General features: G+C 41.5%; 1 protein-coding gene across 1 annotated transcript in view; it reads right to left on the bottom strand.

Moving 5' to 3' along the window:
• si:ch211-51h4.2 (uncharacterized) overlaps nt 1–17,675 on the bottom strand; it is a 99,759-nt gene that overhangs the window by 2,170 nt on the left and 79,914 nt on the right. The window contains exons 13-14 of the mRNA XM_064935439.1: nt 16,536–16,578; nt 395–509 (exon numbers count right to left, since the gene is read on the bottom strand). Of these exons, the coding sequence (XP_064791511.1) occupies nt 395–509; nt 16,536–16,578 (158 nt within the window). The remainder of the gene's footprint in view (nt 1–394; nt 510–16,535; nt 16,579–17,675) is intronic.

Raw genomic sequence — 17,675 nt, 5'->3', positions numbered from 1 at the left:
ATTTAAATGAGTTTCTCAGCCTGAGCCAACGAAACATAAGAAAATTATATTTTTTGTATCTCTCTGAAGATTAATTTATCTTATTTTCCTAAATTTCAGGCCTAAAAACATAAAAAACAAGTCCTTCTATTTAGCCATAAATAACTATATATTAACATTAATTTTATAACCCCTTTACACAGATAAAACTGATTACCGGAGAACAACCAACTAGCAGAGAGATTGGTCACACAAGTACATTGTATATGAGGTTAGACCTTAATAGACATTGGTGTGGGTGAGGGGTTTGCATGTCTCAAACTCATGCTATAAAAAAATGCATTCCCCCCTCTTCAGAGAACATTGCCATGCATAAAGAACAGCAAGGATAGAGATGTATTAAGAGGGAACATACTTGTGTGCTTCATGGCAGATCCCATCACCAGAAAGGACACTGTTATACTGATGGCAATAAAAATCTGGATCAGCTCTGCCACCCACGAGTAGTGACGGTACTTCAGACTGATTATCTGTAGAGTGACAACATGACATGTGGTTAGTGTTCTGTAACCTATAGGCATCTATCTAAATCATCCATTCAAAAATGGATTGATGTTGGATATTGACACAAAGAGAATAAAAAGGAAATTACATTATGATCTGTCATTATTTTGTACTGGCTCTCACAATCCAAACACATATTGAAGTCCACACTAAAGACACACCTTTTCACACAGGCTTACCTGGATTCTCTGTTGTCTAAGCTTTTATACTCTGTCAAGTTCAAGTTAAGTCTGTCAGCATGTTTAGTGTTCTCCCTGGTCAGTCTGTCATGATGTTTAGTGTAGTGTTCTCCCTTGTCAGTATGTAATGATGTTTAGTGTAGTGTTCTCCCTGGTCAGTCTGTCATGATGTTAAGTATAGTGTTCTCCCTGGTCAGTCTGTCATGATGTTTAGTGTAGTGTTCTCCCTGGTCAGTCTGTCATGATGTTTAGTGTAGTGTTCTCCCTGGTCAGTCTGCCATGATGTTTAGTGTAGTGTTCTCCCTGGTCAGTCTGTCATGATGTTAAGTGTAGTGTTCTCCCTGGTCAGTCTGTCATGATGTTTAGTGTAGTGTTCTCCCTGGTCAGTCTGTCATGATGTTTAGTGTAGTGTTCTCCCTGGTCAGTCTGTCATCATGTTTAGTGTTCTCCCTGGTTAGTCTGTCATCATGTGTAGTGTTCTCCCTGGTTAGTCTGTCATCATGTGTAGTGTTCTCCCTGGTTAGTCTGTCATCATGTTTAGTGTTCTCCCTGGTTAGTCTGTCATCATGTTTAGTGTTCTCCCTGGTAAGTCTGTCATCATGTTTAGCATTCTCCCTGGTTAGTCTGTCATCATGTTTAGTGTTCTCCCTGGTTAGTCTGTCACCATGTTTAGTGTTCTCCCTGGTTAGTCTGTCATCATGTTTAGTGTTCTCCCGGGTTAGTCTGTCATCATGTTTAGTGTTCTCCCTGGTTAGTCTGTCATCATGTTTAGTGTAGTGTTCTCCCTGGTCAGTCTGTCATGATGTTTAGTGTAGTGTTCTCCCTGGTCAGTCTGTCATGATGTTTAGTGTAGTGTTCTCCCTGGTCAGTCTGTCATCATGTTTAGTGTTCTCCCTGGTTAGTCTGTCATCATGTGTAGTGTTCTCCCTGGTTAGTCTGTCATCATGTGTAGTGTTCTCCCTGGTTAGTCTGTCATCATGTTTAGTGTTCTCCCTGGTTAGTCTGTCATCATGTTTAGTGTTCTCCCTGGTAAGTCTGTCATCATGTTTAGCATTCTCCCTGGTTAGTCTGTCATCATGTTTAGTGTTCTCCCTGGTTAGTCTGTCACCATGTTTAGTGTTCTCCCTGGTTAGTCTGTCATCATGTTTAGTGTTCTCCCGGGTTAGTCTGTCATCATGTTTAGTGTTCTCCCTGGTTAGTCTGTCATCATGTTTAGTGTAGTGTTCTCCCTGGTCAGTCTGTCATGATGTTTAGTGTAGTGTTCTCCCTGGTCAGTCTGTCATGATGTTTAGTGTAGTGTTCTCCCTGGTTAGTCTGTCATCATGTGTAGTGTTCTCCCTGGTTAGTCTGTCATCATGTGTAGTGTTCTCCCTGGTTAGTCTGTCATCATGTGGCGTGTTCTCCCTGGTTAGTCTGTCATCATGTGGCGTGTTCTCCCTGGTTAGTCTGTCATCATGTTTAGTGTTCTCCCTGGTTAGTCTGTCATCATGTTTAGTGTTCTCCCGGGTTAGTCTGTCATCATGTTTAGTGTTCTCCCTGGTTAGTCTGTCATCATGTTTAGTGTTCTCCCTGGTTAGTCTGACATCATGTTTAGTGTTCTCCCAGGTTAGTCTGTCATCATGTTTAGTGTTCTCCCTGGTTAGTCTGTCATCATGTGTAGTGTTCTCCCTGGTTAGTCTGTCATCATGTGTAGTGTTCTCCCTGGTTAGTCTGTCATCATGTGGAGTGTTCTCCCTGGTTAGTCTGTCATCATGTTTAGTGTTCTCCCTGGTTAGTCTGTCATCATGTTTAGTGTTCTCCCGGGTTAGTCTGTCATCATGTTTAGTGTTCTCCCTGGTTAGTCTGTCATCATGTTTAGTGTTCTCCCTGGTTAGTCTGACATCATGTTTAGTGTTCTCCCAGGTTAGTCTGTCATCATGTGTAGTGTTCTCCCTGGTTAGTCTGTCATCATGTGTAGTGTTCTCCCTGGTTAGTCTGTCATCATGTGGAGTGTTCTCCCTGGTTAGTCTGTCATCATGTGTAGTGTTCTCCCTGGTTAGTCTGTCATCATGTTTAGTGTTCTCCCTGGTTAGTCTGTCATCATGTTTAGTGTTCTCCCAGGTTTGTCTGTCATCATGTTTAGTGTTCTCCCTGGTTAGTCTGTCATCATGTTTAGTGTTCTCCCTGGTTAGTCTATCATCATGTTTAGTGTTCTCCCTGGTTAGTCTGTCATCATGTTTAGTGTTCTCCCTGGTTAGTCTGTCATCATGTGTAGTGTTCTCCCTGGTTAGTCTGTCATCATGTTTAGTGTTCTCCCTGGTTAGTCTGTCATCATGTTTAGTGTTCTCCCTGGTTAGTCTGTAATCATGTGTAGTGTTCTCCCAGGTTAGTCTGTCATCATGTTTAGTGTTCTCCCTGGTTAGTCTGTCATCATGTTTAGTGTTCTCCCTGGTTAGTCTGTCATCATGTTTAGTGTAGTGTTCTCCCTGGTCAGTCTGTCATGATGTTTAGTGTAGTGTTCTCCCTGGTCAGTCTGTCATGATGTTTAGTGTAGTGTTCTCCCTGGTCAGTCTGTCATGATGTTTAGTGTAGTGTTCTCCCTGGTTAGTCTGTCATCATGTTTAGTGTTCTCCCTGGTTAGTCTGTCATCATGTTTAGTGTTCTCCCTGGTTAGTCTGTCATCATGATTAGCGTTCTCCGTGGTTAGTCTGTCATCATGTTTAGTGTTCTCCCTGGTTAGTCTGTCATCATGTTTAGTGTTCTCCCTGGTTAGTCTGTAATCATGTGTAGTGTTCTCCCTGGTTAGTCTGTCATCATGTTTAGTGTTTTCCCTGGGTAGTCTGTCATCATGTTTAGTATTCTCCCAGGTTAGTCTGTCATCATGTTTAGTGTTCTCCCTGGTTAGTCTGTCATCATGTTTAGTGTTCTCCCAGGTTAGTCTGTCATCATGTTTAGTGTTCTCCCTGGTCAATCTGTCAACATGTTTAGTGTTCTCCCTGGTCAGTTTGTCATCATGTTTAGTGTTCTCCCTGGTCAATCTGTCATCATGTTTAGTGTTCTCCCTGGTCAGTCTGTCATCATGTTTAGTGTTCTCCCTGGTCAGTTTGTCATCATGCTTAGTGTTCTCCCTGGTCAGTTTGTCATCATGTTTAGTGTTCTCCCAGGTTAGTCTGTCATCATGTTTACTTTTCTCCCTGGTCAGTTTGTCATCATGTGTAGTGTTCTCCCAGGTTAGTCTGTCATCATGTTTAGTGTTCTCCCAGGTTAGTCTGTCATCATGTGTAGTGTTCTCCCTGGTTAGTCTGTCATCATGTGTAGTGTTCTCCCAGGTTAGTCTGTCATCATGTGTAGTGTTCTCCCTGGTTAGTCTGTCATCATGTTTAGTGTTCTCCCAGGTTAGTCTGTCATTATGTTTAGTGTTCTCCCTGGTTAGTCTGTCATCATGTTTAGTGTTCTCCCTGGTTAGTCTGTCATCATGTTTAGTGTTCTCCCAGGTTAGTCTGTCATCATGTTTAGTGTTCTCCCTGGTCAGTATGTCATCATGTTTAGTGTTCTCCCTGGTCAGTTTGTCATCATGTTTAGTGTTCTCCCTGGCCAGTTTGTCATCATGTTTAGTGAACTTTTATATAGTTATTCATTTTAATGTGTGATCGTATTGCATTTTATCCTGCTGATTATCTTATGTATGTAAAGTAACTTTGGTTGTCTTGAAAAGCGCTTAAAATAAAATGACAATATTTCAACATCATAGGAGTTTGTCTTCTGGAATGGTGTCTAATTCAGAGTTTGAATATGTAATTTGCAGACGAGAAACATAACAAAAACATCCCTTTTTAGACCTAGCAACTGATGTACACATTTGTTGTTCAGCAAGCCCGATTCAATGATCAACAAAATGTCAGTAACACCAAGAGGACTTTGGAGTATAATTCCACTCTAAATCTAAACCCAGCAAATCAAAAACACCCCGTCAAGCTACATATTATGTACAGTTAATAGGTGAGATGGATGAGGATTCTGTTTACTCATTTTTATGTGTGAAACATATATACATATATTACCAGTTTAATTTGTTATCGTACATATATGCACGTGCATACAGAAGATATTCTAAAGAAACAACATGCAATTTGAACCAAGCACCACTAGATGACACTAAAGATGTTCATGAAGAAATCTACAGGTTACTGCCAAAATAAAGGAAACACTTAAGCAAACAAGGGATACAAAGTACATTGAAAGCAGGTGCTTTCACACAGGTGTGGTTCCTGAGTTAATCAAGCAATTAACATCCCATCATGCTTAGGGTTGTGTATAAAAATGCCCAGTTGGCTACCATGGCAAGAAGAAGAGATCTCATTGACTTTGAAAGAGGGGTCTCAAAGAAGCATAGTCAGTCAGTCAGTCAGTCAGTCACCCACCCACCCACCCACCCACCAGATCTCAACCCAATTGAACACTTATGGGAGATTCTTGAGCAGAGCCTGAGACAGCATTTTCTACCACTGGCAACAGAACACCAAATGATGGAATTTCTCATTGAAAAATGGTGTGGAATCTCTCAAATAGAGTTTCAGACACTTGTAGAATCTATGCCATGGTGTATTGAAGCTGTTCTGGCTCGTGGTGGCCCAATGACCTATTTTGACACTATGTTGGTGTTTCCTTTATTTTGGCAGTTAGCTGTATAATACTGTACATATGAAATTACATCTGAAAATAAATTGTATGTTCAATAATGTCAAAATCACAGGTTGATTCCACAGACAATACTCCCCTAATCCAAATCCCTAAGAAGTGAAGATATGATAAGGACCTTACAGTGCAGGCCTCAACCCCTACCCATCCTATATGATCTGGCGTTCCACATCAGCTAGCAAGTATTTATTGTCATGAATCTTGCCCTGGAGGCAGCTCTGCAAAGTAGTCACTTGCTGGCACATCTACAAAGTCATAAAATCAGATTTTAACCACACTGCTAACCCTAATCCCTAACCTAATCGTAATAAAAAGCTCATTTTTGTTTTCATACATTTTTTAAATATAGACAATTTTGTCTTTGCAAATGATCAAATTGTATTTGTCACATGCTTTGTAAACATTAGGTGTAGACTAACAGTGAAATGCTTACTTATGGGCCCTTCCCAACAAGACAGAGAGAAAAAACATAAATAATAGAAAAAGAATAACACAAGGAATTAATACATAATGAGTAACAATGGCTATATACACAGGGTACCAGTACTGAGTCAATGTGCAGGGGTACGAGGTAATTGAGGTAGATATGTACATACAGCAACATGTTAGTGCAAAAAGGGTCAATGCAGATAGCCCGGTTTGCTATAGAGCTCCACATTAGAGGTGTTACAGTCGAATATATTGATAAGTCACCTTGTCTCGGAGAGATTGACACGGTTATCAAAATGTCACGCCAGGGTAAGCCTACACAAAACACAGCACTTATTTTAGGTGTTTCTTAAATAAATGGATGGTGGAAAACGATTGGAACCATTTCCATGTTTGACCACTAGATTTTATGGGTATTATGACTCATACTGTGGTACTCTATACAGTAGGTTAACTATTTAACTAACTATTTAGCAGCTGGTACATCTAGTGGAAATCGCTCAGTTCTGCCTCCAGGGCAAGATTCATGACAATAAACATCAACCTGTCATCAGCTAGCGCTTACTGCTATCTTTAAAATGGCAGTAGTACTTGGACTAGAATAAGAATAAGGTTAATATTCAAAGCCAGTCTGCTCTTCCTTCACCTTGCCCTGGATAAAACAGAGCAGAGAGCTGCGGGCCACAATGAGCCACTCTTCACATCTACTCCAAGGTGACGTTTGAAAGGCCACGCTTCACCTCAGGGACACATTGTGTTATAGCATTACAGGCTAAAACAGAAAGTGTGTTTGGGCGATAAGGAACAGCTCTGATCTTTAGAAGCAGCCCTCCAGGCACTGAGCAGAATGAGTTGAAAGACAGGGTTCTGGGTTTCTGAAAATATCTATAACAATAATAGTAATGCAGGTTTTCTTCCTCCCTCTCTCCCACCATGATGCATACTGTACATTTGTATAGGACCGGATGTATGCTTAAGAGGCATAGAGTAACAATTTCAGTAGGTTTGATCAGTTGATCTGCAAAGTATTATGATTTCAATCATTTAGAGCATCAGTGCCCATACATTTTCATACCAAAACATTTACACACCAAAACATGGTATGACGTCTTGTCCATATTTTATGTAATTTCCTGGCATTGTGGAGGGTGGAAGAGAGAATGTCGCAAGGTAGTAGGTTTATGTCCCATCATAAAACCATGCAAGGACGTCTGACCAATACAGTAAATAAAGTACAGTACATTTGATCATCTAAAGAAGCTCAGAAGAGACCATACACAACATGGCCTGTTCTTAGCCTTTTCTTCAATGTTGTGATTCATGAGTTCACAGAATCTCAGCCTCACAAACAAACACAAATGGATTTAAACCATCAGGGACAGGGAAGCAGAATAAACTGTTGCATGGCATCTCCTGCTGGGTTTGACCCTGATGGCATGGACAGAATACATTTTGAACCGCAGTGAAAGCAGCTTTCTCCAAAACAAAGAAACTGAATGGTGTGGAGTGCCAACAGTCCGCAGAGAGAAGATTGAACGCCTCGCTGGCCCTAAATTAGATCACACATTTTCTTGCTCATGGCAGTGTCTCACTGCATGCCCCAAGGCACACTGCTGGCCAGATTATTGTTCAATGGCCAGCTTTCTTTTGCCCAGACAGGAAACCCTTACACCCAGGAATTCTTAAAACATACAGTATTGGACAGAGAAAATAGCTGTTCTCAGAAACAATTGACGTCCCAAATCCAGTGTCTGTAAAACAGAGGTTGTTTGTTAAATAATTAACTGACCCTAACCAGGGACAAACTGACCCTAACCAGGGACAAACTGACCTCAACCAGGGACAAACTGACCCCAACCAGGGACAAACTGACCCTAACCAGGGATAAACTGACCCTAACCAGGGACAAACTGACCTCAACCAGGGACAAACTGACCCCAACCAGGGACAAGCTGACCCTAACCAGGGACAAGCTGACCCTAACCAGGGACAAGCTGACCCTAACCAGGGACAAACTGACCCTAACCAGGGACAAACTGACCCCAACCAGGGACAAACTGACCCCAACTAGGGACAAACTGACCCTAACCAGGGATAAACTGACCCTAATCAGGGACAAACTGACCCCAACCAGGGACAAACTGACCCTAACCAGGGACAAGCTGACCATAACCAGGGATAAACTGACCCTAACCAGGGACAAACTGATCCTAACCAGGGACAAACTGACCCTAACCAGGGATAAACTGACCCTAACCAGGGATAAACTGATCCTAACCAGGGACAAACTGACCCTAACCAGGGATAAACTGACCATAATCAGGGACAAACTGACCCTAACCAGGGACAAACTGACCCTAACCAGGGATAAACTGACCCTAATCAGGGACAAACTGACCCTAACCAGGGACAAACTGACCCTAACCAGGGATAAACTGACCCTAACCAGGGACAAACTGACCCTAACCAGGGACAAACTGACCCTAACCAGGGATAAACTGACCCCAATAAGGGATGAACTGACCCTAACCAGGGACAAACTGACCCTAACCAGGGACAAACTGACCCTAACCAGAGATAAACTGACCCCAATCAGGGATAAACTGATCCTAACCAGGGACAAACTGACCCTAACCAGGGATAAACTGACCCCAATCAGGGACAAACTGACCCCAATCAGGGACAAACTGATCCTAACCAGGGACAAACTGACCCTAACCAGGGATAAACTGACCCTAATCAGGGATGTAAGATTCCTATAGAGCTCCATTAAGACAAGAAGACATTGCAGCAGCCTTAAAAACATGCCTCTTCTCACATGGTCCCAAAAAATCTCAATGATGTTAGGTATTGTTTAAACTATGGCATTAGAAGACTATCCAGAAGTTTGAGGAAAACCAAGGACTGTAAATGTTGTGGTGGAGACATTAAACTGGGAAGTGTGACCTGTAACTTTTAGTGTAGAGGCCACACTGGCAATGAAAAGACCAACAGGATCACCTATTACACCAGATTTACTGTGGATGCATCATTTATGTCAGCTTACGGAGAGTTCTGAAATACATAAAATTACTTTATAACTTCACAAAAGTGAGTGCTAAGGATGTTTCCAAAAACATTATGCAGGAGCTTTATAACTGCTGATCTCTCGAGAGGAGTGAAATTATATTCATATCTGAGAAGCATCACATTCGGAAAGGTCATTTTAATATGCATCGTCTCAGACTAGGGTGTAAAGCTTCCACTAAAGCAGGGTTTCCAACCCCCCCCCATCCCCTCCTGCCCTGGGTGCACATTTTGGTTTTTGTCCTAGCACTACACAGCTGATTTAAATAATCAAAGCTTGATGGTGAGTTGGTTATTTCAAACAGCTGTGTAGCACTAGGGAAAAAAACTAAACGTGCACCCAGGGGGGCCCCAGGACCGAGTTTGTGAAACTATACACTAAAGTATAGATAGAAACCAGAGCATTAAAAACATCTTAAATGAGTGGGTAAATAGAGCACTTGAATTTTCGTAAAGTTTCTCAAGATTCCTTGTGAGAACGTGACATTTACAAAATGCAACTGATGTCTTCACTTGATTAGAAGTAAGTAAACCTTGCCCCTTAGTTTCTCACATGACTATGAATTTGGGATAGGCTACTCTGAGCACAGCTTACATTTGTTCATGGACTGCACATCAAACAGCCTCAGACAGCCTTTGCGGTCTACATTACTATCACTCCTCTGTGATATAAGTCAAATGGTTGAGCATCCCGGCTCAGTGGGAGATAAGGAATATATCTGCTATGTGTAGACTATGGTACTAGAGTAAAATGGACACAAAATGATATAGATCTGTGGGAAGCGAAAAGTTGAATAGTCCTCCCAAATTTCATCTGGGGATTAATCAGAGTGAATTTTGCTTGAGGACAAGTTCCAAAAATGGAAAGCCCATGAGGTGTTTCCAGAATATGGAAGATGACAAATGGCAACGTAGGTGAAATTAAGGATCTTGAAACCATAAATACCACATAACCCTCTTCTGCAGTGCCTCCAGTAACAGAGATGCAGACAAAGTTATACCTCGACTCAGGCCTCTTCATAACCCTGCGTAAATGCCCGCCAGTCTTCTTGAAAAGACAGTGGATCTGCTTCTCCCTGCCTCAGACAAGCCCCAAAGGCTGTGTAGCTCAGATATATTTCCCTAACCAAGACTGAGATGACCTTTTGAGAAAGAACACACTGTGCGTCTTGCTGATGAGGATCTTCTTTCGATTTAGCTGTCGACGTCAAAAGCCATTAGTTTCATATCACCTACAGGTAACTGCCAAAATAAAGGAAACACCAACGTAGTGTCTTAATAGGGCATTGGGAAACTGAGCAACCAGAACAGCTTCAATACAATAACATTCTTCCACGAGAAATTCCATAATTTGGTGTTTTGTTGATGGTGGTGGAAAATGCTGTCTCAAGCGCCACTCCATAATCTCCCATTCCCAATCTCACATATATATGAACCTAAACATGGGATGCTAATTGCTTAATTAACTAATCGAACCACACATTTGTTGAAGCACCTGTTTTCAACTCATTTACTCAAGTGCTTCCTTTATTTTGTCACTTACCTGTACTTTTGCTACATTACTCACGTAATCTAGATTGAAATAATAGCTATACTGTTCTAATCAAAATACACAATACACATTCATGACAAGTCAATCTTTACTTGCCTTGAAATGTTCCTCAGGTGATGTGGAAGACCACTGTCTAGTCAGAAACTGTCCACCTGATCAAACTAAAGACTTGTATTTTCTCACAAAAAGAAATCAAGCACATTGTGCTACGCAATTTAATATGGCATGGTTTCCATGGGAACCAAAACAATCTCAGCATGAAAGAAGGCCTTAAAAAGGACAGCAACTAGCTGGGATCTCTCAAGCTGTTTTCAATCAGCAGCACACTGTATCACTTTTAAGGTGAGAAAAATAAGGTAGAAGCTACGGGAAAACTATAATGCATCAGAACATATAAAACAGATAGACCAGAGCCACAGACCACAGTGCTGTAAGTATTAGATGCTCAGGGAATGTCAAGACCTCAAAAAATCTTTCCTTGAATTTACTCTGGCTGTTTTGTCCATCTACAAATCAAGTTTCAGCTGTCAACACTTATTTGTAAATCACATACTGCATTGATGAATTCAAATACTTACCTTAAATATTAATCTAGGCTACTTTTAGGCCCTATGAACACATCATGAAATAACATCATTTTTGGGAAAGAGCCTGATGACAGCTGTCAATTTGTGTAGCTAAAATCCTAGTTGTATAGTTGACGTTCTAAAACCTTAACCACATGTCACTGGTGTTGCGAGCCCAAACATGGTCTTTCTATTCTGTTGGGTTATTCTGTTGAATTATTGATTCTCCTCTGATGATGGTGGAAACATCCTGCTTTAACCTAAACAGCAACATATCCTATGGCTATGTCATAACAGATGATGACAGGTCCCATCATACCTCCTGCTGTCGCCTTCAGCATTGGAAAATCTCATTAAGCTTCTCTTACGCAATAATTTGCATAATCCCTTCCCATATTGTGCGGCTTCAGACACTCAATCATCCGTAATTACATATACATCAAGGTTGGCACCACAGCGATTCGAATCAATGACTTGTATTGTTACTAAATACCACTGTGTGCATTCAGTAAATCAAAAGCTTTGTTGAACTCTGCTGTGATTTATTTGGCAGGTGGGATGGCGTGTTTTCCCCCTAACAGAGGGTCCTGGTGCAGCTTGATCTGGGAGCAGATGACCTCTGTGCTGGCGTCACTCTGGCCTGATCTACTGGTTTACAGCAGAGGCGGAGGTGGTGGGTTGATGTGCGGCTGATCTATGTGAGTGGGGGAGAACCAAAGTTCAGGCAACTCAGGCCCATGAGTGCACTTCAAAGTTCTCCCCAACTCCCTTTCAAGTTTGAAAGTGAAGAGAACGCGCTTTGATTATCAATGTGGATGTTCTGCTTTAGAATTAGTCCTAAAGTGGGAAGGAAAACATTGAAATGGTGGATAATGGACTCGATAATGTGAAGACTTCATTGGAAATGTTTAAAGATGAGCTGCTTGGGGAAAAAGCCTTCATGAAAACAGACAGCCCACTGGGCACAGACGTCAATTTAACGTCTATTCCACGTTGGTTCAACGCCATTTCATTGACATGACGTGGAACAACATTGATTCAACCAGTGTGTGCCCAGTGGGAGGACCTTCATTTCACTACTAAATTGCTCGGGTTTTTAAGAAAATGCTTCCTACAGCACCTTGACTGACATGATTTAACTCCCAAGTTGATACAAATTTGGTTGAGTTTTGATCCAAAGTATGAATCAAATTACTTTGACAAAACTGAAACATGCTCTACAATGATCAAGGATGAGGACACACAACTTGGGGGAAAGAACAGCTATAGTAGTATGCTACAATCCTCCGCAAAGAATATAACCTAAGCAGGAAGCCAGATACTTGTTCATCACCAGAATCCCACTCTGTGAAAGCTTTTACAAGAAACCTCTCTAAAGATGCTGTTGACTCGGGGCTGTTAACTCGAGCCGTGTTTTACATTTTATTTGGCACCATATACATTTCTTCCCATCAATCAATATTGATCAGGTGTAGGAGAGGACTTAACTACTACTGAACATTGTTTTCATCATCAACTAGCGAACATCATCAATAATCAGACAAGGGTGACAGGTACATATGGGTTGACAAATCACAACAGAACCGTCAAAGTGGAGGGTGTTAAATGGCTCTGTTTATGTAAGCCAGGTCAGTGCTATTGTGCTATACACTTAGTACCCACCAAGTGTACCAATTAGCACATTAGCCAAACCCTAGGTAAAGTAATTGCGGCATGTTTTCATTAGAGCCCCAGGAAGTCATTACTGGTTTATCTGAGCCATTCCACTGTAAATGATTCAAAACATATCCTGATCACATCAAACCAGCACATCACCATCATAACCTATTATCTCGCCCTGTTCCGACTCACTGCACTTACAGAGACATTGGAGGGGGAAAGAGAATCAGTGGAAACAACAGGCACAGGGACCGCACTGGGCTAGAGACAATCTCAATGCAGTCCCATTATCATACAGGCTGCGGAGTTTAAATTGGCTTAATTGTTTTGCAGATGGAACATGCCCAGCATGTTTGTTAAAATGGAAATAGCGTGTCATATTCCACATATTTGCCCTACCCCGCTCTGTGAGCCTGACCAGGCCAAGTGATATCACAGAGTCAGCAAGAGGTGGCCGCATGAAAACATGTAGCCTCCTCAGACATCCATAAAACATACAGTACAGTAGATATATTCACACAGCTATGCGCAGTAGCAACACATTGAAACAATCCATCATTTCAATAAAGCCTGGTATCCACCTCAGGAGAAGTGCATGAGGATTACTGTAGCAGTGAATAATGTGAGGCAATACTAAGCCCTGTGTGCTGCTGAGGGAAGGAGGCTGTGTGATGAGAGGACCAGTGGTCTGGGGAGCTGGATCCCGATCTCTCCCCAGAGAGGCTGAGTTACAGCTGTCACTCATACAGCTCTCCGCTATTGTGAGTTGCCACTTAATCCTCATGGGTACGTACGGTGGCAGGTTGAGTATGCTGGCAAAGTAACCCACGCATGCACTCACACAGACAGAAACATACACAGACACTGTTCAGACACACACATGTACATGAGCACATGTACGCACACACTCTCACACACATACACATTGATCTGCTGTATTGTCCAGAGGAGTACAGGTAGAATCTAAGTGAGGTTGGGCAGATACAGAACCACTGGGGAAGGATTAGGAGCCGGCTAATTATGAAGTCAGCATACAGTACTGCCCCACCACCACTAACAGGTTCAGGGTTCAGATCAGCCTCCTGACATTACAGTGTAATCCACCCTGAACCATACACCACACAGCGCTAACCCCTTCACAACCCCACCTCATAGCAGGCCACACTGCTGTGAGGTTAGCTCAGGTCAGACTCTGCTAGACAGGTTCAACCCCTGCAGATAAACTGATTGCATGACATTTTTATTCCACATTAGGTAGAAACAAAGTGATGGTGAGTCATTAGAAGACATGTAGTGTCATATAGATAAAGAGCAGGAAATCAGGATTCATAATCATGAATAAACAGCAACAATGATTAAACCAAAGGTTGCTGACAAACGTTTGTCTCACATAACAAAAAAGGCTTATGCAGTCACTGGTAACCTGAGTAGAATCTATTCCATCAGTGTCTCCAGTCAGATGGTATTTAAATGTCTGTTCAGGTGAAGGTTATGTAATTAGGCTGTAGAGTGCTCGACTGCTTCATCCATGAGAGTGAAAGGAGACCTCTCATCTCTGGGGGACAGGGTAATATATCATCATTTAGCTGCAGTCTGGCCATGAGAGGTGGAGTTGGATGACAGAGCAACACAACTAGTGGAAAGGGTCCTCACCCTGATTTACCCAACGTGACTGTATCAAAACCTCTGTTTACCAACGGGTACAGCAGTGAGCACGCTGCAAGCACAGGGAAGTTTCTCTCAACAGACAGGAAAGGAATGTTAAGTATTATGCGACAGAAAAAAACGATGATGAATAATTCATTCTTTATCCCAAAGCCCAGATCTGGGAGACAAGCTGTCTCTCTGACTTTCCTTCTGGTGTTGTTGTTGTTTGCAGACGCGGGGAGATAATAATGTGGATGATGGGTTTACGTTTCATATTATCACAAAGCACTAAATGACACACAGAGACAATTGATCATGGCATGTTTGCATGCGCAATGTAAGCTTTTCAATAGTAACCTTCAAAGTCAAAGTCACCAGCTTTACTACTCATATCTCCTGAGCCACAAGCTGAACAAATGATATAATTTCTATATCCCATGAGGCCTATAGGAAATACAGATACATCCCATAGGGCCTATAGGAAATACATGCTAGAGCCCATAGGGCTTTTCACTGGCTGTATAGGAGATCGTGGGAAAAGGTCCATTTCAGTGGAGCTTAAAGCTCGAGCAAATTAAAGGGTTCTAGTGTGCTTGACAATATTTGGAAAGATGCATACATTATTCATGTGTGATTCACATCTCTTCTCCCTCTGTGATGATGTTTAGAAAACAGGCCACTGGGATGATACAGAAAAATAAATGTTTTTTATGCTTGAACTGCCACAGAAAACACCTCTCTCTCATGTGTATGTGTTCTCTGTGGAAGACTACCATGCTATCTGTGCACTCATCTCATGCCAAGCACTAGACAAGCATTCTGTTTCTCTTCCCCACCCCATCTCCCCCTTTTAACAATATATTGCCCTTGGAATGTTGCAGGTGCACTGTGATATTTCAACTATAAAGCCATTTAAATATTACAATTGGTGCTATAATACTATTGTGTATTTCTCCAAAAAGCCATTTTGCTTGATTGACATTCTATTTGCACACTGATACACATTTGTGAGAGGAACACCACCAAGCCATTGGTGTTCTTATAGTACCACACATTTATTAACAGTTTACTACAGTTTCTTCTGCTCGTCGTCTACAGTACATTTCTTCAAAGCAGAAAACCGGAGGAAAGGTGTTTTTGTTCGTTGTCAAGACACCAAGTGTAAGGGGGATAAATGCAGGAGTCTGGCTGAGTGGTCTGCTTGCCTCTTGTCATAATTATACTTTTCTTATTCACTTTCTATAGACCCCTAAAGAGATTGATGATTATACCTTTAATTCAACTTCTTTACCCCCCTCACTGTTTACAATGTGATTTGGCACATTTATACCACCAGAGTATCCTTATTATCGATAATTATGTATTTAGGAGTAAAACGGAGTGGCTACCTGAGGTGCTATGAAAAATATTTATTTTCTTTGCTTTGAGGTAATGGCAGCCATAAAAACAACTGGAGGATGGTCCACTTCAAGCTATTCACATACAGTATCTTAACAACTGTACATAAATTAACTGCCAAAATAATTGACACACTTGAGGGATACAAATTATATTGAAAGCAGGTGCTTCCACACAGTTGTGGTTCCTTAGTAAATTAAGCAATTAAAACATTGCTTCATGCTTAGCGTATATCTATACAAATTCTGGGCAGCCCATTATTTTGGCTACCATGGCTATGCCCCCATAGGATGTCAATGCCCCCATACACAGGGCACGAGTGGTCACTGAATGGTTTGATGAGCATGAAAACGATGTAAACCATATGCTATGGCCGTCTCAGTCACCAGATGTCAACCCAATTGAACACTTGGGATATTTTGGAGCAGTGCCTGAGACAGTATTTTCCACCACCATCAACAAAACACCAAATTATGGAATTTCTCGTGAAAGAATGGTATCGCATCTCCCCAATTCCAGACACTTATACCAATGTGCATTGAAGATGTTCGTTCTGGTTCGTGGTGGCCCTATTAAGACCCTTTATGTTGGTGTTTCCTTTGTTTTGGCAGTTATCTTTATTAATATCCAACCAATGACCAGTTTTAGTGAACTAGTTTTGACCAGAAAAATATGATAGAGACTATAGTCTTTAAAATGTGCCTCTATGGATACCATATAATGATGTATAACAGGCTAGTTATGTCAGTCCATGACCTTACATTCAGTCTCTAATAACAGGGAATATTGAGTAACTCTGACGGGAGTAAACTCTCCTACCTTTGTCAGTGGGATTGTTGCAATCTCTCCTGCTTTCTCTGACCTGTAAGAAGAAAAAACAGAATTGAGATTTGTCATGAATAATATCTCCACTCAAATGATCAGTCAAAAAGTTTCCAGACACTTGTCATTGGTTCAGTTGTGCACTAATCCCTATGTTTCCTTATGTGTATTGACAGCTGAGCTATGAAAAAGAACTCTTAAAAATCCCAAGTAAATAGAATTGCAGGAAAGAATGGCATTGGTGTTGATGTGTTACAGCCTTCATATTGCTTGCACAGAAGAATAAGGCATTGAAGAGTGTGGTGTAAAACAGCAGTAACCAGTGCTGCTCTACTCCCTTTTCCTCTGGAAACAATTCTTTTGTGCATTGTCCCCACATAATTGCGCTCCCAGGATGAGGAGGCTGATTCCTCTTTACAGTTGGCTGCACACATCTGCATCCCTTGAAACAAACTGCCAGACAGTTGCAGTGGCAGAGCTACTGATTAGTGGTTCACCTTTGGGAGAAATGGGCACAAAGCATCCGTCTGTCTAATGAATTGGCTGATGAAATAGATCAAAAGCTCATCTGAAGGTTATGTCCTAGATATACTTTTGTCTATTGCTTTGGTGATTTCTGTGGATTTCAATTAGTTACAAACTAAAACAGATACTTCAGGGTGGGCTACATGTATTAAGATAATACGTGGGAGCTCCAACATCATTAGGCTTTGTATGGCTTCTAAGGACTCGCTTTTAGCAGGCTGGATTTTCACTATAATTCAGTTGAATCAGGCTAATGTGTCTCCTGCTATGGAGTAGTAGGTACAACTGGTCAACAACTCACTTGTAGTTTTGCACACAGTCACAGGAAGTGTCAAGCTGCCCATAGCAATTGTGTGGGGTGATTCTCCATTCACTTTTCACATGTTAAGTTTCATAAAGTCTTCACTTCTGGCTATCCGCTTTGTGTCTTTGAAATGCAAATAGATTTCCTTGGTAGCCAGAAGGCCATATTCTCAGGGATGTATCTTTATTTGGAGCAGTTACACTATGCACTAAATATTTCTAACAGTAGGTTGCAGGCTATTTAAATCACTGGGGAGATTATGTTGAGAAGAAACTAAAAACATTGGTCTAAATATAACAAATTCAATA

This window comes from Oncorhynchus masou, chromosome 24, assembly GCF_036934945.1.
Source record: "Oncorhynchus masou masou isolate Uvic2021 chromosome 24, UVic_Omas_1.1, whole genome shotgun sequence".
NCBI lineage: Eukaryota > Metazoa > Chordata > Actinopteri > Salmoniformes > Salmonidae > Oncorhynchus > Oncorhynchus masou.
Note: the sequence above shows the minus strand (reverse complement) of the source record. Positions and strands in the feature narration are given on the sequence as shown.